This window comes from Balaenoptera ricei, chromosome 2 (assembly GCF_028023285.1).
Source record: "Balaenoptera ricei isolate mBalRic1 chromosome 2, mBalRic1.hap2, whole genome shotgun sequence".
Taxonomy (NCBI): domain Eukaryota; kingdom Metazoa; phylum Chordata; class Mammalia; order Artiodactyla; family Balaenopteridae; genus Balaenoptera; species Balaenoptera ricei.
Window position 1 is genome coordinate 59,513,275 of NC_082640.1, and position 18,946 is coordinate 59,532,220.

An 18,946-nucleotide genomic window follows, 5' to 3' on the forward strand; every position below is an offset into this window, starting at 1 on the left:
AAATACATAAGGTGAGATCCAGAAGGGTCCTGAGCACAGAAGCTTCTGTCTCTGTGGAGTTGGGGGTGCACCATGCTCCTGGCATGTAGATCTGCTCACCAAGCCAGAAGCTCTTGAACCTCTTTGGTTAGGGCTTTTATGCTGGCTTCGGTTAATCAGATCATTGACCCCTGGTTGATCAAATCATCTCCCCTCCCCAGAAGGTGGGGGGTGAGGCTGAAGTTCCAGCCCTCTAGTCACTTGGTTGGTTCCTCTAATAATCAGCACCCATCCTCCAAGACTCACTTCATTAGCATAAATTCATGTGTAGCTGAAAGGGTCTTATTATGAATAAAAAAGACGCTCCTCTCTCCCCTACTGCTCAAGAAATTACAGGAGTTTTAGAAGCTTTGTGCCAGAACCGGGGACAAAGACCAAACATATATTTCATATTATATCACAGGACTTTACATGCATTATCTCATTTAATCTCCACAAAAAAACCTGTGAGAAAAGTACTGTTATGATTTTTTAATAGATCTTTATTGGAGTATAATTGCTTCACAATACTGTGTTAGTTTCTGTTGTACACCAAAGTGAATCATATGTCCCCATATCCCCTCCCTCTTGAGCCTCCCTCCCATCCTCCCTATCCCACCCTTCTAGGTCATCACAAAGCACCAAGCTGATCTCCCTGTGCTGTGCTGCTGCTTCCCACTAGCTAACTATTTTACATTTGGTAGTGTATATATGGGACTTAAGTAAACTTAAAAGCTTCTGCACAGCAAAGGAAACCATAAACAAGCCAAAAAGACAGCCCTCAGAATGGGAGAAAATATTTGTGAATGAAACAACAGACAAAGGATTAATCTCCAAAATATACAAAGAGCTCACGGAGCTCAATATCAAAAAAACAAAAAATCCAATTAAAAAATGGGCGGAAGGCCTAAATAGACATTTCACCAAGGAAGACATACAGATGGCCAAGAGGCACGTGAAAAGATGCTCAACGTCACTAATTATCAGAGAAATGCAAATCAAAACTACAATGAGGTTATCACCTCACACCAGTGAGAATGACCATTATCAAAAAATCTAGAAACAATAAATGCTGGAAAGGGTGTGGTGAAAAGGGATCCCTCCTGCACTGTTGGTGGGAGTGTAAATAGTACTGTTGTGATTAATCCCCATTTTCAGATAAGGAAATAGATGCTTAAAAAGTTGAAGCAATTTGCTCCAACAGAGCCAGGGACCCATACCACTTCCTCCTCTCCTCCTTTCTCCCCTCCCCTCCTCTCCTCCCTATGGGCTCACATACACACCTGTGTTAGGAGGATCAAATGAGATCATTCACAGGAAATCACTTATGCTTCTCAAATTTAAGGGGTTGTGATTTTTATCTGGCTTGACCGTTCAGGAAACTGGGGACTAGAAAAATGAACTAAAACTTGCATTTCACTCCCAGACCAGTGTTCATTTTCTTATACCATGAAACTCTACAGATTTCCTGCTTGCTTGCTGCTTCTGCTAACATGGATTCTCTTCCACTGAATTATCTTAATGCAAATATTGCTGACCAACTCTTTAGATATTTGAATACGGGCTGCCTTGCATTGATATTTTACTATTTGGTGTTTGCCCTAGCTTATCTCCAATCAATCAGGTCAATGTAGTTTATAAACTCTTTGGTGGCATAAATTGAATAATATTTATTTCATTATCTTCAGAACCTAGCTTGGTGCCAGGCCCCTAGCACAGCCTTAATAGAGAACCGTCTGATGAACTGTTAGAATGAACGCACGCCTACAAGTGCTGGTCTTTGGTTCTTTCCACCAATGAGGAGGAAAACCAGTTCTAGATTTGGGAATCAATACCATACCTCCAGCAAAGACTCTACTCTTGCAAGTATCTTTTTCTGTCCGGGTTTTTATCCCCTCTAGACTGCAACAGAACTTTACTTTCTGGCGTTATTATCCTTAATCTCTCCACCTTACAGCCTTCATATTAGGGCCAGATAAAAACTCTCATTACAATACATTGCTGTGTGACAATTTAACCAAAAACATAGTAGATTAAAAGCTCAATTTTTTATATCTTATGGATTCTTCAGGTCACGAATTCAGACAGGCCCTGGGACAGCTTGTCTCCACTCCACAATGCCTGGGGCCTCAGCTGGGAAGACCTCAGTGCTGGGGGAGATTCAATGATGGGGGACTAAAATCATCTAGAGGAATCCTCACTCACAAATCTGGCCAGTCATGCTGGAACCTCATCCGGGCTGTTGGTGGAATATCTCTCCATTTGGTCTCTGCTCGCTCATGGCATGGTGCCAGGGTTCCAAGAAACACCTTCCCAAGAGAACAAGACAAATTTATTTTTTATGACCTGCGTTTGGAAGTCATATGATGTTACTTCCGTTGCAGTCACAGGCCCACCCAGATTCAGGGGAAGGGGACACAAAACCTCTCAATGGGAAGCATCCATGCCACATTGTAGGAGGAACATGTGGAATGGGAGATCATGAGGCTTCATCATCCTAAAACATCACTTTAATCCTCTTTTCCCACCACCTACAGAGAAAAAATTCTGGCATTGAAGGCATTCTACAGTTTGGCCTAAAATGCCTTTACCTCCTTTCCTCCCTTCATTGACGTCTTCACTCTAGCCAGACTGAGCTACTCTGTCACTCAAACTTGTTAAACTCATTTTTACTTCTGCTCTTTTATCTCAACTGATCCCTCTTCTTTTGACCTAATAAATTCTGCCTCTCATTTAAAACTCTTAATGCTCAATTCGTCAGAATGAACTAAGGTGGCAGGGATCCTCAGAGAGCTTCCGTAAGTTACACTGCCACCTAAGGATGCTTTCAGAACACCACCTGTCTGGGTGTGGCCCTTGCCATTTTGCCTTGGCTCACCTCCCTGTGTGCCTGGGAAGCAGAAATGAAAGGAGAGACCTCAAACCACAACTCATTCCCAGGTTACCTCCTTTTCAAAGCTCAGATCCCTCAATAATAATTTTTTGCCCAACATGAAGAGGACGAAGTCCCTACCCTGTGGACCTCTTCTTGGAGGAGACTATGATCAAATGACTACACATCAATTCAGACCTAGTCAAGCGTCTACCTCGAAGAAACTTAAAACATGAATAGTAGATAGTTTGCATAGAGACTGAAGCCAGATGAAAAAAAGAGTGGAAAGGAGAGATGGATAATGAACACATAAATAAACATGACAATTTCTGTATAGAAGATAACGTGTGTGTACGGTGATGGTAGGGTATTGCTTTAACTAGGTTGGTCAGGGGAATCCTTTCTAACGAGGTGAAAGAGGAGGAGACTAAGGTGAAAGTTCTCCCAAAGGTGTAAACCCCACCATAATATGCTTTATATGCCCCAAAAGGCATGTATGTATCAGCGATAAAAGTGGAAGACAGATTCAAGAAGGGAGATGATAAGAGGCAGAGTGAAGGGTAACGTCTGACGTGCTTGGGTCCGTTTTGAGAACAGGGCAGGAAAGGCAAGCAATTAACAGGCGGTCCCACACCAGTGCTCTCCTGGGCCTATGGCTTAGTGCTGAATAGAAAGCGAAAGTGAAAATAAAGCGCAAACAGTGGAAAAGGGACTTTAGCTATAATTCCACTTCCTCCTTGGCCAGGGTCTTCCTGCCCCGCTCCCCGTGTTCTAGTGCCCCCTCATCGGGCTGAGGATCCCTGCCAGTGCCTCCGAACCTCAATTCCCCAGCTCCCACGAGGACAAGCGGCGCTCGCTCCGCCCCCCGGAAGGAGTTCCGCGTCCTCGGCTGCCCCGCCCCCCCCCCGGTGGCTCTGCGCACGCGCGGGGGCCATATTAGCAGCGGATACTCAGGCAGTGGTGGTGGATTTTCTCTCGCGGAGAAAGAGCTCGGTGTAGGCTCTTCAGCGTCTCCCCTCGGTGAGCCTTTGCCCCTTGCGCACTCGCGGAAGCTTGGCCGCTCTCTCCGCGGGCGGGGATCCTGAGCGTCGCGGCAGAGCTGGTCCCGGCCTGCAGCGGCCGCCGAGGAACCGTGGACATGATGACTCTGCACCGGCTCCTTGGTGATGGACCGGCCGCGGGACTGACTCCGGACGGCCGCCGTCGGACTTCTCTGCACTGAGCAGGCACCACGGGGCTGGGGACGCTCGAGCGGCGGGGCGGGCGTGGGGCCGGTGGGCAGGACAGAGTTGTAGGGCTGCCTCCGTCACTGTAAGAGTCCGTAGTGAAAGTAAACCTGCGGGAAAGGAGGTGCAGGTGAACTCGCCTCGGGCCGTTGTCCTGCGTCTGGCGTGGAGATGAGAAAGTTGTGTTCTCTCGCGAATCAGAAGCCCCGGCCGTCTCCTCTCTTTGCTCTCCTGGCTCTCTGCTCAGGGCTAGCCTTACCTTTCACCTGCGTGTTGCAGCAGCCTCATAACTGGTTACCTTGCCCCAGTCTTCACCAGCCAGAGCGATCTTTCTAAAATGCCGGTCAGCTCCTGTGGCTCTTTGGCCCAGCATCATTCTTTGGAGCCCCATTGCTTAAGAGATAGAATTCATAGTTTTTACCTGGGCACGCCGGCTTTCGGGACCTGATCCCTGCTTATCTTTCCATTTTTAATTACCGATATTCTAGAATTTGGGAAAATTGGTTCTGGAGGCCGAAGTTTGGCTTTTCCACCAAACCACGCTGAGCCCCAGTGTTGTCTTTTGCAGTAATAGTAATGATGCCAAAGATTACCATCCCGCTCCTCCGCTTCATAGTTCAGGACCCCGTATCATTCTCTGGAGAAAGCCTAAGCCTCTTAGCTAGCTTGGCATTCAAAGCTCTACATGGTCTGGATACTTGCTTAGTTCTTTCGTTTTTTCATATTTTTTTAACTTCAGCAATTTCTCTCGCCCATTAAGCTATCCTGCCTCAGTGCCTTTTGCTCAAGCTCTCTCCTCTGCCTGGAATGCCTTTCCCTTCTTTCTTCCCCTGTTCTTCCTCTTAGACCTAAATGTTCTCAGCCTTATTTCTGCCTCTCCCATCTCTAATTTGGGCTCATTTTCTGTATGTGTTTCGCAAAAAATACTTTCTTGATTTTCTCCGACCCTCTTCCCACTCTACCCTTAGTGCCTCTGTTTCCGCATTGCTTTATAATTGTCCTTCTGTGTCTTCCTCCCTCACCTGGCCACCAAACTGTACGTTCTTTAGGAAAGGGATTGCTCTTACCCATGCTGGCATTCCAGCATTTAGCATAGTGCCTGGTGCACCGTAAATGTTGGCTGAATGAAGAGAGTGAAGAAAACATTTTTTTTTCAAGTCAAGAAATGCTTTTTAAATTGTAAGTTTCGTTTTAATAATTATCCTATTTTCTTTTTACAGGAATTATCATAAAGTTCAGAAAACATGGTGAGTTAATACACATGCCAGTAAGCTGTTGCCTGATAAATTGTATTGCTTGTACTCAGCTTACAGACTTGCATGAGAAAATTGAAATGGAATGATGTCTTACCAGTTTCCTCCCACTCTCTGAATTTTGTATACCAGGATGTGTTCTGTAAAATGATTTGTGGGTTTACAGGAGTTGGCTTACTAAAAGTGGGTAGGAATCACTTGTATGTTTTTCCTTTGCAGTCTCGAAGATATGACTCCAGGACCACTATATTTTCTCCAGAAGGTAAAATATAAATTGTTTGATCTGTCTCAAATAAAAAAAAATTTTTTTAAGTGTTTGAATTTTAGGGGTGGATGGGGAATCTACAAACTTTTTTTAATACTAAGTTGTTCATCCTTTCTGTAGTTTGAAGTGATGATCACCAGGTTGATTATGTACATCATAGGACTATGAGTAAAAGTGGAACTCTTGTTTGTAGCCCTCCAGTGTTGTTGCTGATTCTCTTGAACCAGTGGTGCACGAACAAGGAAGAGAGTCTCGGTTTCTCACTGCTTGTGTCTTGTAGGTCGCTTGTACCAAGTTGAATATGCCATGGAAGCTATAGGACACGCAGGCACCTGTTTGGGAATTTTAGCAAATGATGGTGTTCTGCTTGCAGCAGAGAGACGTAACATCCACAAGCTTCTTGATGAAGTCTTTTTTTCTGAAAAAATTTATAAACTGAATGAGTAAGTGAAATCTTAGGGAAAACATCTCATCATATTTTGGGAGGGCTATTGCATGTGACATGATAGAATTGAACAGTTTGTTCTGTTTTTACTTCTGAAATTTTTTCCTTTTAACTTATTTGCTTGAAACTTCCTTGAGGCCCAGGACCATATGTTATTCTTTTTAAGTGCAGGGTCAAGTACTTAGTGGAGAAACAGCATTGTATAGTGATAAGAGTACAAGCTTGGTAGTCACACAGCTTTGGGTTAAATCTGGGCTCCACCAATGCAAGCTGTGACTTCACACCCATTGTTCAACTTCTCTGGGCTTCAGAGCCTACTAGAGTGGTTGTGGCAGTTTAATGAAATAAAATAAAATGAATGAGATAAATTAGCACAGTGTTTGGCATATGGGAGGCCCTCAAGGTATTGTTTATAATAATGGTTACTCAGGAATTATTTTGAATTATACTGAATCTTACCAAAGAACAGGCCTCCTGAAGGTCTGGGAAAAGTTTAGACAAGCCCTGTACACTTAGTGAGTTTCTGTTACAGTTGGATGTTCAGGGCTTTGCAGCTAGCAGAGAGCTGGATTTGCTCATTGGAGACTTTCCCTTCAGTGGTGAGCCAGGTGAATTCTGGTTATAGGGCCTTTTTGATACACTCACCCAAGAAAGTGTCATTCCTCCACAGAGTCACTGTTGGGCCCCTCAGCAGCTTGCAGGCTTGATTAGGCACAGTGCCAGAGGGTGTCGAGGCTGTAGGAGAGCCGGGGCAGCTTTCAGGGAACAGGGGGGTAGAGAAAGGAAATGCATACTCCCTGTAAGCCTAGCCCTGCGCTTCCTAGGCAGGCTCATAAAATATCCTGCCCTTCGGGTCCCCTCACCCTCACCCCCATCAAGTTAGGCCTTAGGAGGTGAGAGTACTTACTACCCAAGAGCGTGCGGTAGTCTGTCTTCCTGTCTAGCAAAACCTTTTTCTTCCTTGTGGTTGAATCCTCTTGGGATTTACCCTAGCTTCCTAGTGTTTATTCTCTTGCCCTGTTCACAGGGTGGTGATGGTAAATACATCTGTTGTGAAGAACTTAAGTGTGCATTTATTTATCTTATGTGTTGAATGACATTAAGTTGAAAGTTTCCTACAAAGATAAAACACACATAGGTTTTGTCTGAAGGGTGTAGCAGCTGAGAGGAAGCATGGTGAATTTCTAATAGAGCTTAGTACTTTCTAAAACTTGTAAAATACCCCTGGTAAACATCTTCCCTGCTTACAGATAAATGTCTTTCTTTTCCTCAAGGGATATGGCCTGCAGTGTGGCAGGCATAACTTCTGATGCTAATGTTCTGACTAATGAACTGAGGCTCATTGCTCAAAGGTATGGTCATAAATAGTATAATTGATGATATGTAAAATTAGTTTCGATGTTTCTAAGAACTCATTTTTTGTAAAGATTAAAGTCATTAAAAACCTATTAATTGCAAATTACAGTGTTTTTTTCTTTAACCAAACTTGTAAAATATTAGTTACTGTATGATTGTTAAGATGTTGCCATGCCCTCTACTCTCCCCCTTTAGATTGTTTATAAGTGACTATTATGTTGACCCCATGGCAGAGATTTCTTTTCAGAGGGTATTTTGCTTAGAGTGTGTATATAGAGTGTTTTAGAGAAAACTATTCATATGCCAGTTTCTTTATCCTAGGTATTTATTGCAGTATCAGGAGCCAATTCCTTGTGAGCAGTTGGTCACAGCACTGTGTGATATCAAGCAAGCTTATACACAGTTTGGAGGTACTGAAACTTTTGGAAATTTTATTCCCAAAAGATAAAACGTTTTATGAGTAATAACCTTTTTGAGATGGTAAAATGAAATTCAAAATGAAATAAGTAGACACTTTTCATACATTCTCACTTCGTGAACTAACTGGCTTCCATTATGTGGACTATCAAACATTTTATTAATAGACTATTGAAAGGCCAAAATAACCTTTTCAAATGAGGAAACAAATTGCTTTTTACATAATGATGAAATTTAGCACTGGTCCTCTTTGTCTTTATTCCCTCTCCTGGCTGCATCCAAATCCTAGAAACAAAAGTGGAATTTTTGATGGAGCTTACCTATGGTGGCCAGAACACGGAACAGTTTATGAATGCTTAACTTCACAGAAAAGGGGTTAGCCACTGAGCTCAAGTAACCATAGTGATACTAAATTTAGATTGTTGGTATGTTTGGCTCTTTTTTTCTCTGTTAAAGGAAAACGTCCCTTTGGTGTTTCATTGCTTTACATTGGCTGGGATAAGCACTATGGCTTTCAGCTCTATCAGAGTGACCCTAGCGGAAATTATGGAGGATGGAAAGCTACATGCATTGGAAATAATAGCGCTGTGAGTATTTTTGTGTTGCTATAGAATGTAGCGAAGGGTCTAGTAACTGCCATAGTTTTAAAGTAGTGATGAGTGTAAACAACATTTTAAGGTAGCTGCAACAGCCTTAATGTGATATGAAAATATCTGTGATTTCTATTGGTGATGAAGTCACAGGTACTACTAATACTACTAGGGTTTATTGCCTACAGTAATAATGAAAGGAAGTGCTAATTTTCAGTTAGAAGTTGTGAAAATAAGATCTAGTTCCCCAGTCTCCCACATACTAGTTCACAGACCCCCTGAATTCAATCATGGATACCTGGGATTCATTCATAGATCATCAACATCCCTCCTTCGCACCCCTATCCCATGTCAACCCTCCCTGCCATCAAAATTGTTTATGTTGGTTATAATGCCAATAATAATTCAGGCATTATTCATGTTCCTAAAAAACGCAAAAATTTAAAGGAAATTCTCTATGTTGATTCTTCCTTATGTTTTATAGGCAGCTGTGTCGATGTTAAAACAAGATTACAAAGAAGGAGAAATGACTTTGAAGTCAGCTCTTGCTTTAGCTATCAAAGTCCTAAATAAGACCATGGATGTTAGTAAACTCTCTGCTGAAAAAGGTAATTTATGTCCACTCCTCTAATTTGTTTGCTTAGTGAGGGAATTGATTGAGTAGGCCTTTAACATGTTATCATAGTGCACTGAAACAGCAGCCCTATAAGTTAGGTGACCTTACAGCTATTTCCTAAGACTTGACCAAGGTCAACACTGACAAGTTCTGGAGCCACCATCCCACACTACATAACAAGCTGAGGGACTTGAGCCTGAATGTTCTCAATATTCATAGTTAAATCTGATCCATGCTATTTTATCTTATCGACTTCTTGACAATGATATCTATGCTCATGTGTACATATAATAAAGAATATGAAAGTAATTATATGGTTATATATGTTTGGTGTACTTTATCAGAGGTATAACATTTGCATGAGTTGTACCCTCTGTTCTTCTGAATCTACTGATCTCTTATGTTAAGCCCATGTTTGCAATTGTAAATGCTTTATTTAGCTAAAGTTATATGACCATATAAAAAACAATATTTGTAAATAATGTTTTTCAAAAATTGTAGTAAATTAACGTATTGATTTAGTTTAGGATAACTTAGCTCCTGGTGTTGCTTTAAAAAATGCCATTTACTTGCAGATTGTCCTCTTGTCTACTTCTGCCTAATTTCAAGGAGGCACTACTCAATTTTCCCTTCTCAAAATTTCTCCTCCTTTTGGCATTAGTCTGCTTTTCTCATGCATAGTCATGGGAGCTGCTTTTCATGCCTTTGTTTTGAAAAGTTCATGAAAAATAAGTGTAAGTACTTTTTAAAAATTTTGGCTGAGCCTTCAGAAGTTCTAACAAGGAAACTGGTTCCTTCTGGTCAGGCCAGCTAGAGCAATTGGCTGGTTGTACTTTTTCCAAAAAAGTAACAGAACAGCAGCTCAGAAAGTTAGTATGGGTGAAGATAAAGATGATATTAAAGTAAAAATATTCATAAAAACATTACAATATTGAAGGTATTTTGTTTCCATGAAAGTATCCATGAATTATATTAAGCAGAAAACTTGGAAAAGTGGTGTACTAAGGCTCAAATGGTATGAAGAGATTAAACTGTGGTTGCTTATTAAGTGTGTTGTCTAAGTATGGCTGCCTGTATTACAAGTGTGTGTGTTTGCTTCTAGTGGAAATTGCCACACTAACAAGAGAGAATGGAAAGACAGTCATCAGAGTTCTCAAACAAAAGGAAGTGGAACAGTTGATCAAAAAACATGAGGAAGAAGAAGCGAAAGCTGAGCGTGAGAAGAAAGAAAAAGAACAGAAAGAAAAGGATAAATAGAAGACAAAATCAGGGATTTTATAACTCATTTGGGGCACCATTTCAGTGTAAAAGCTGTCCTATTCTTCCACATTGAGAAAGCTTTGCCTCTTTTTTTTAACTTGTCTAGTGGGAAAATAGGATGGTACCAACTGAATTGGGTCCTTGTTATTGCTGTCCAGGTGAATATTGTAATGATGATTACTCTTTATGGACATCTTAATCACCCTCCCCCTCTTTTTTTTTTTTTTTTGAATAAAACTTGGAAAGAATGGAAATGGTGAAGGAAAAAATTCTCTAGCAATAACTCTTAAAGATACCAGGATTAATAGGGCTGTGGTCTTTTCACGCTTTATGTATACTGTGGCTACTCTTGCAGTTACTTTTTTTTTGGCTGCGTTGCGTCTTCATTGCTGCGCGTGGGCTTTCTCTCGTTGCCGCCGAGCCGGGGCTACTTTTCATTGCGGTGCATGGGCTTCTCATTGCGGTGGCTTCTCTTGTTGCAGAGCACGGGCTCTAGGCACAGGCTTCAGTAGTTGTGGCACGCAGGCTCAGTAGTTGTGGCTCACGGCTCTAGAGCACAGGCTCAGTAGTTGTGGCACACGGACTTAGTTGCTCTGCGGCATGTGGGATCTTCCCGGACCAGGGATCGAACCCGTGTCCGCTGCATTGGCAGGCGGATTCTTAACCACTGCGCCACCAGGGAAGTCCCAGTTACTTTTAAATAAGATGTTAAAATGGACAGAAATGTAAACATCATAAAAAGAGAAAGATGGGAACTGTGCAGTGAAGATTTTCTATTCGTTGTTCCCCTACCATCTTGGAGAACCTGTAGCCCAATTTAAGCAAAACGGAGAACTGTCCTTCTAGGTCTCATCTGATACTACCCTATCAGAAGTCTATCTAGTGAAATAAGAGTCGTTTGCCAGCCTTTGATATTGATGGATGTTCATACTGGACTTAAAAGTTGTGTGTGTGTGTATGCACGTACATATGTGCAAACATAGTAAAACGTGAAAGGTAGAATTAAAATGAAAGCCCTGTGTATCCACTACCCAGCTTCAGAAACAAATTAATCAGTACTTTTGAAGCCCCCTGTGTGTCCCTTTCAGGTCTCATTCTTCTCTGTTTCCCTCTACCCCCGAGAGGTGACCACTGCCTTGAGCTCATCATTCCTGTAAGCTACGGGTTTTCCACTCTGGTTTTCTGCCCCTCTACTCCAGGTGGTCCTGGTAGGTCTGTCAATCAGATAATCCCACTCCTTTCACAAAGGTGAGCACATCACTCAGTCTGGCCAGATTACCATGTCTGTCTCCAGGGATGGGTTTGAGAATGAACGTGTGGGCTGAGCCAAGCCAGACTTGATGTGTGGATGTGAGGAAAGAATACTGAGGATCTTGCATTAGGACCAGCTCCTCCCAGTCGGCAGCCCAAGCCATGTGGAAGGTTATGCAAGAGAAACTAAGGCCACAGGGGAAAAGGAACCAAAAGATGAGAATAGTTCAGTTTGGCCAAAGGGAGCTCCATCGCTGAGCTTTGCTTAGGATGCTGTCACTTAGAATAGAATCCTCTGATGGAAGTGCTGTAGGGCAGTGCTACTTAAAAGTGTGGTCTGTGGAGCGTCACCTGGGTGTTTGCTAGAAATGCAAATTCTAGCGTCCCATCCCAGGCCTCCTGAATAAAAATCTTGGCATAGAGCCCAGCAGTCTGTTTTACCAAGCTCTGCATGTGTTTCTAATTCATGCTGAAGTTTGAGAAGTGCTTTGCTGCATATTGGAATCATCTGAAAAGCTTTTAAATTTCTTTGTACCCAGGCTATACCCCATACCAATTAAAGCAACCTCTGCAGTGGACCCTGGCATTACCATTGCTCGAAATCTCCCCGGGTGATCTAATGGACAGCCAGGGATGAGAACCAGTGCATTGAGCCGTAGCAGTGTTGTCAAATCAGATACGGGGTCCCAGCCTAATCCCTCATTAAGTGCTCTTAAGGAATAGCAGTGTCTTGGAGTTTTCTGCACGTGGTGGTGTTCGAGCTATTTCCAAGCCCCTTTGACATAGTGCTTTTTGAATCTTCTAAACTTCTCTTTATACAGTTGATTCTTGTTCGTGGTAGCCATGTTCTGTAAAGTCAGCATGAACGCTGAATTAGCAAATCCTGAGCCATTGCTCCTAGTGAAATGACAGGTTAGGTTCCTTTGAGCCTCTGGTTACAACACTTTCATCAACAGATCAATACATAACCTTGTTTTATGTGTGTTTCTGTTTAGAGACATTTAATGTACGTTGGTACTTCATTAATATTGAACTCATGGCCAACAGCACTTTAACTCATACCTAAATGAAGCTTATCTAATGCATATATTTTCTATGTAAGGCACATCACAGCCGCCTTGTGTTTAGGAACACTAGCGAGCACTATACTGAAGGGACATTTTAAAAAGTGAAATCACCAACAAAAAGCACAAAAATTCAAAAAGCATAGCACAAAAATGACCAAAAGAACACTTGTTTACAGTATGAGCTGAAGCAAGAAGGCAGAGTGGGCCCTTGTTTGACTTCAGCTGGGAAAATGGACATCAGGCAACAAGTATATCCATGGCTCTGTGCGTGTCCACAGTGACCAGGAGAGCACTGTGAGTATTGGTTTTGGGGTTAAAGGCAAACTTGCAAATGTAGAATCTGTATATAATGAGGGTTGACTGTATGTCGTAAAATGACCTTTCAGTCTCGCTATGCACGGAAGTAGAGGTAGATGGAGAAGTGAACTGATAAATCCTGTTGGCTTTATCTCCAGAATGTATCTGGAATCCAACCATTTACCACTGCAGGTACACTGATTCATGCCACCATTCTCTCTCACTTGGACTATTGCTACAGCCTCCATCTGCTTCCTTCCCTTCAGCCAATTCTCAACACAGCAGCCTTTCAAAATGTAAGATTGTGCTACTGGTTTGGTCGAAACTCTCCAATGGCTTCCCTTCTTGCTCAGTAAAAGCCAGATTCTTTACACTGGTTTACAAGGTGCCCCATACTCTGGCCCCTCTGCTACCTTCCCTTCCACCGTGTGCTCCCTTCCTCACTCTGTGTTCATCAGATGAGCCCCCTTGTTCCTTGAAATACCAAGCCCTCTTCCATCCCAGGGTCTTTGCACTTGCCATTCCCTCTGACTTGGGAATACTCTTCCCCTGGGAACATCAGTATGGTCCACTCATCTCATGCAGGTCTCTCTTTCAATGTCACCTTATTTGGCTACTTCCTACAGAAGAGCAGTCTATTCCCCACACACTCACATTCTCCTTCTCCCGGCTGAGTTTCCTCCATAGCACTCAACACCATCTGGCCTGTTTACTGTCCGTCTACCCCACTGGAATATAAGCTTCCAGAGCAAGGACTTTGTTTCATTCAACAGCTATGTTCCAGTACCTAGAACAGAAACTGGTACCTATTAGGCAACAAATAAATATTGATGAAGGAATGAATAGTGGCTCTTGATATAGTGGAGTGAAATCCTAAAATACACCTCTTTTCCATCCAGGTCAGTAGAACTGGTGGGTTTTCCATATTCTGATCACCCCTTCAACACGTGCTTAAAGTTGTGACAACTTCAAAGACTGTAGTGGGTAAGACAGCTTAGCATATTTTACCACCACATTAGAAGCAAGTCTTCAGAACTTCACCCAAAAGATGGGCAAATTTTGACATATTCACCCGTTTGTTGAAATAATTTCATACTGTGGGGGAAAAGTAGAAGGTGGGGTTGCAGCAGGGGCTATTCTATAACTGGGGTTTTTCCTGCTCTTGGGCTGACTGCTAGCCTAGATTCTCACCCAGCTTCTTTTTCCTCTGTTCTGTGGTATATTTTTAGCCCTAGATTGCAGACCCCTCTGGTTCCTGATGACGCATCCCAAATGTAAGCTTAGCAATCCTTATCTGAACAGGGGCACTCCTCCACCTACAGCAGGCATTTCATCCTCTCACCTGGGCAAAACTTGTGGGTTCTCACAGGGGCACTACGGGTACAAGAGCACCTTAACAGAAACAAATAGGAAACCAAAAGGCTAAAAGTTTCAAATCTTGAGTCAAACTTTAAAATCAAAATCTTGAGTTGATTTCATTTTGGTGAGTTACAAATCACGTTTTTAAAAATAAATCGTGGAAAAAAATCATGTTCCTGCATATAATTTTAATGCTGGTGTTTTAATCAGAAAATAAGACTATGGAATTTCTACAGTCCAGCACTTTGAAAGTTCCATGAAAGTATTTGTTTTAGCAGTGAAAAAATATTCTACATTCTGGAAAAAAATCAGAAAGTGGATTCATTTCTTTATTTCTTTATATTTACCATGTTCCTGGTAATTTTAGGTGATGTGGATTCATGGATGAGTAAGACATGTCCTCAGTTCTTTTTTTTTTTTAATTGAAGTACGGTTGATTTATAATGATTCAGGTGTACAGCAAAGTGATTCAGTTACATATATACATATATTCTATTTCAGATTCTTTTCCATTATAGGTTATTACAAGGCATTGAATATAATTCCCTGTGCTATACACTAGGTCCTTGATGTTTATCAATTTTATATATAGTAGTGTGTATATGTTAACCTCGAATACCCAATTTACCCCTCCCCTCATCCTCAGTTCTTAATGTTCAGTCTTGCAGGAAAGGCAGGGCTGTCATCAACTACTTAACAATGTGGAGGATGTGCTAGACTCCAGGTGGCTGTACACTGAGGTTAGGGAGTAAAGGCAGAAGGAACTGCTTGTGTAAAGGCCTGGCAGTGGGAAAGCTTCACATTTTTATGGAAAATCTGTCGCTGAGCAGAGCTAGAGCATAGCTCGTTAGGGGAAGAAGAGGAACAAGAGATGAGGTTGGACACGTATGCTAAGGAGAGAAGACAGCTTCACAGATCTTGGAGTTTGCTCGATACAATGCAGAGGCTGCTGAGATTCTTAAGTAAATGAGAGAAACAATTAACACTCTAACTCTTGGAGTCCAGAAGATGGATTAAGTAGGAAGAGACATAAGGCAGGGAAACCAGATAGGAGGCTACCGAAATAGTCAGGCAAGGAAGGATGAGGGTCTAAGAACAGAGAGGAGGGAGGCTCCCACACAGTGAGGGATGAGAGAGAGGGAGTAGAGGATGACTAGGGTCTCTAACTCAGATAAGTAGTTACAATCTAATTTAAAAAGACATTAAGTGAATATGATGAACTACTCTTAAAATTTCCTAACGTCTTTTTTCTTATTGCTGTTTTGGCTTAAAACCAATATCCCTGGGAGGGAAGAATTCTGCAAACAATATTGCACATTACACAGTGAGTAAAACCATGTCAAATGCTTTATTTTTCTTTTTCTTCCAGATAGTGTTCATTTGTATTCTTTTGTGCACTGTCCATCTCCTTTGCTCAGTTTTCTATCAGAGCATTTAACTTCTAAAAAATTCATTTTTGATGCAGGTATACTGAAGGCTTTTTGTGTTTATGCAGGCAAAACTATCATTTATAGTTCTTGTTGTTAGTATCATGCATATAAAGATATTCCCCATGCCAAAGTCTATAACATACTTCTAGTAAATTTGTGGTTTTATCACTTCTATCATGCACAATTTTATTTATTTATTGTTTGAATTTAATTTATTTTATTGTATTTTATTTTTGGCCACATTGGGTCTTCGTTGCTGCACGCGGGCTTTCTCTAGTTGTGGTGAGCGGGGGCTACTCTTCGTTGCGGTGTGCAGTCTTCTCATTGTGGTGACTTTTCTTGTTGTGGAGCATGGGCTGTAGGCACTTGGGCTTCAGTAGTTGTGGCGTGTGGGCTCAGTAGTTGTGTCTTGCAGGCTCTAGAGTGCAGGCTCGGTAGTTGTGGTGCATGGGCATAGCTGCTCCATGGCATGTGGGAACTTCCCAGACCAGGGCTCGAACCCGTGTCCCCTGCATTGGCCGGCAGATTCTTAACCACTGTGCCACCAGGGAAGCCCCTATCATGCGCACTTTTAAATATACAATTGGTATCTATTTTTAAAAGACACTATTTAAGTTAATCATGCAACTTTAATTCCATTGTTCAGGCTAATTGGGAATTGTCCATTCTTTTTTTTTTTGGCTAGATATTGTTTTAATGAGAATTATAAAAGACCAAAACCATTTTTTTTGCAAACTGCCCTTTTTTTAAACAAATGATTTGCTTTTAATTACAAATACTGTGTAAGACGATGCCTTCTTTTGCAAAACCAATAAATACAAGAATAAATTTTAAACAGATGTAATTTGTCCAAGATATTTGGGGGGAGGAAGAAAGCCTGATTTTTTTTCCAGTATTAAAAAAAAATGAGTCTTCCCTAAACTTTCAAAGAAAAAGTTTGAAGGTATGACTCAACTGGAGAAAAAAAAGAGAGAAAGACCATCTTATAGCTGCTTTAAATAGCTTCTGATAATTCTTCCGATGTTACCTTCCCTTTCCAGAACTCATATCTTCACAAAATAGTTGAATTTAAAATATTTCTAATGAACTGATTAATGGGGGAAAAAGAAAATGAATGAATTCAGAATGACATGAAATAAGATAGTTATTTGCCTTTCTTGGTTTATTTACTTATTAATTTTTTGGTGACAGCTTTATTGAGATATAATTCATAGACCATACAATTCACTCATTTAAAGGGTACACGTCAATGACTTTTAGTATAGTCACAGAGTCGTACAACTATCACCACAATCTTAGAACATTTTCATCATCTGGGAAAGAAATCTTGTACCAATTTGCCATCACCCCCAGGTCCCTCCTCAGCCCTACACAACCACTAATCTACTTTCTGTCTATACAGAGTTGCCTATTCTGGGAATTTCATATAAATGGAATCATATACTATGTGGTCCTCTGTGACTGGCCTCTTTCACTTAGTGTAATGTTTTCAAGGTTCATCCACGTTGTAGTGTGTATTGGTATTTCATTTCTTTGTTTACTAAATGAGAGAAATAATAGCATGAATTCATCTCCTTTTATTACTGAATAATATTCCGTTGTGTGATTATACCACATTTTATCTATTCATCAGTTTGGGGACATTAGGGTTGTTTCTGTTTTTTGGTTATTATGAGTATTGCTGCTTTGAATACTCATGTATATGTTTCTGTGTGGACATGTGTTTTAATTTCTCTTTCTCTATATACCTAGTAGTGGAATTGATGGGTCATATCTTGGTTAATTTTTAATCCATCTTTATACTATACATTCATATTAACAATTCAGATTTTAAAAGGAGTACTTTCCCCTATTTTCTCCTGTAAGAGCCCAATAAAAATGGGAACTGGATTGACCCCTTGAGTAAATGTACATATATGAATTCATTTGTTATCCTTGAAGTGGGTCTCACAGTTGGAGAGGATTTTGGCCTCCTTTCATCCTGGCAGGAAGAATGTCTTCTCTAAGTTCCTTTATGCCTAACACTAGGAAAGGCCACGTCTTTGATTCTGTACCCAACAGCCTTATATAATAAGAGTCTCTGAAAAAGTCAGACCGAATTACTTTGAGAGAATACAGAACGAGAGAATCCGGGGTAAATTGTCTTCTGAGTCCTAAACAATCTAACAACTTGCTTTTCCCGATCACAAAAGCAGTACATGCTCACTTTGGAAAATACACAAACAATTAAATAATAATTGCCCTTACTATCTTGCCCAGAGTTAGCCACTGTTAACTTATTTCACTGGCCCAGTGTAGCTGCAGAATAAGTGTACTGGTAGACTCTGGCAAATTACAGAAAAACTATTTTATTTATTTATTTATTTTAGGTTTAATGTGAGGTTTATTTATTTGTTTTTAAATTAATTTTTATTGGAGTATAGTTGCTTTACAATGTTGTGTTAGTTTATACTGTAAAGCAAAGTGAATCAGCTATATGTATACATATATCCCCTCTTTTTTGGATTTCCTTCTCAGTTTGGTCACCACAGAGCACTGAGTAGAGTTCCCTGAGGTATACAGTAGGTAGAAAAGCTATTTTAAAATAGTCTTAAAGGAGAATTTAAAATACGTTTTTTCCTTTTCATTGCTCTTCTAAAGCATTTTGCAGCCTTAGAACACCCTGTTTCTCAATACAACAGAATAGAAGCTATCATTTGTTGAGTACACAAATGTGTCAGTTACTGTATATTTATCGGTGCTAATTCTCACCATAACCTTGTAAAACATTTAGTATAATTGTAGCACTGAGGGACTACAATGTGCCCAGTGATTTAGAGGCAAACTTTCTATTTATGTAGCTGAGAAAACCAAAGCTCAGAAGAGGTGAGTCACTTGTGCCAAGTCACACAGCTCCAGTGCCACCACTGCAGTGCAAGCCATTGCTGTCATCCCTGGCCTGGGCTTCTATGGGGGCCTCCCACACTTGTCCCTCTCCAGCCCTTTTCCCCTTAACTTCTAGAGTGTTTTCAACTTGTTGAAAACTAAAGAATACTTGAAGTCACCTGTAAGGAAAAGGATATATTTGATCCTTGGTTACATCAGATCTTCTCAGTCACTGGTGAAGCAGAGTTGAAATTGCTTGTTGTGCTTTTTTTTTTTTTTAAACAAAGCAGTTTTTTGTGGGTTTTTTCAATTTTATTTATTTATTTATTTATTTTTGGCTGTGTTGGGTCTTCGTTTCT

General features: G+C 41.1%; 1 protein-coding gene across 2 annotated transcripts; it reads left to right on the forward strand.

The window, feature by feature from the left end:
* Positions 1–3,802: 3,802 nt before the first annotated feature.
* On the forward strand, positions 3,803–10,572 carry PSMA4 (proteasome 20S subunit alpha 4). Of its 2 annotated transcripts, none has more exons than XM_059912669.1 (9): positions 3,803–3,910; positions 5,337–5,363; positions 5,589–5,631; positions 5,915–6,077; positions 7,354–7,431; positions 7,757–7,845; positions 8,309–8,439; positions 8,927–9,050; positions 10,161–10,572. In XM_059912669.1, exons 2-9 carry the CDS (start codon positions 5,361–5,363, stop codon positions 10,313–10,315), a joined length of 786 nt encoding a protein of 261 aa, XP_059768652.1. In that variant the 5' UTR covers positions 3,803–3,910; positions 5,337–5,360; the 3' UTR covers positions 10,316–10,572. The 2 variants fall into 2 exon arrangements, with proteins under 2 accessions (XP_059768652.1, XP_059768653.1); XM_059912670.1 differs by lacking the exon at positions 3,803–3,910 and adding an exon at positions 3,925–4,116.
* Positions 10,573–18,946: the final 8,374 nt, after the last annotated feature.

What these genes read in the sequence shown, in the direction of transcription:
- PSMA4 (XM_059912669.1), top strand. An exon ending in CACTATATTTTCTCCAGAAG is followed by an intron (nt 5,632 to 5,914) that starts GTAAAATATAAA and finishes TGTGTCTTGTAG; the next exon opens with GTCGCTTGTACCAAGTTGAA. An exon ending in AGCTTATACACAGTTTGGAG is followed by an intron (nt 7,846 to 8,308) that starts GTACTGAAACTT and finishes TCTCTGTTAAAG; the next exon opens with GAAAACGTCCCTTTGGTGTT.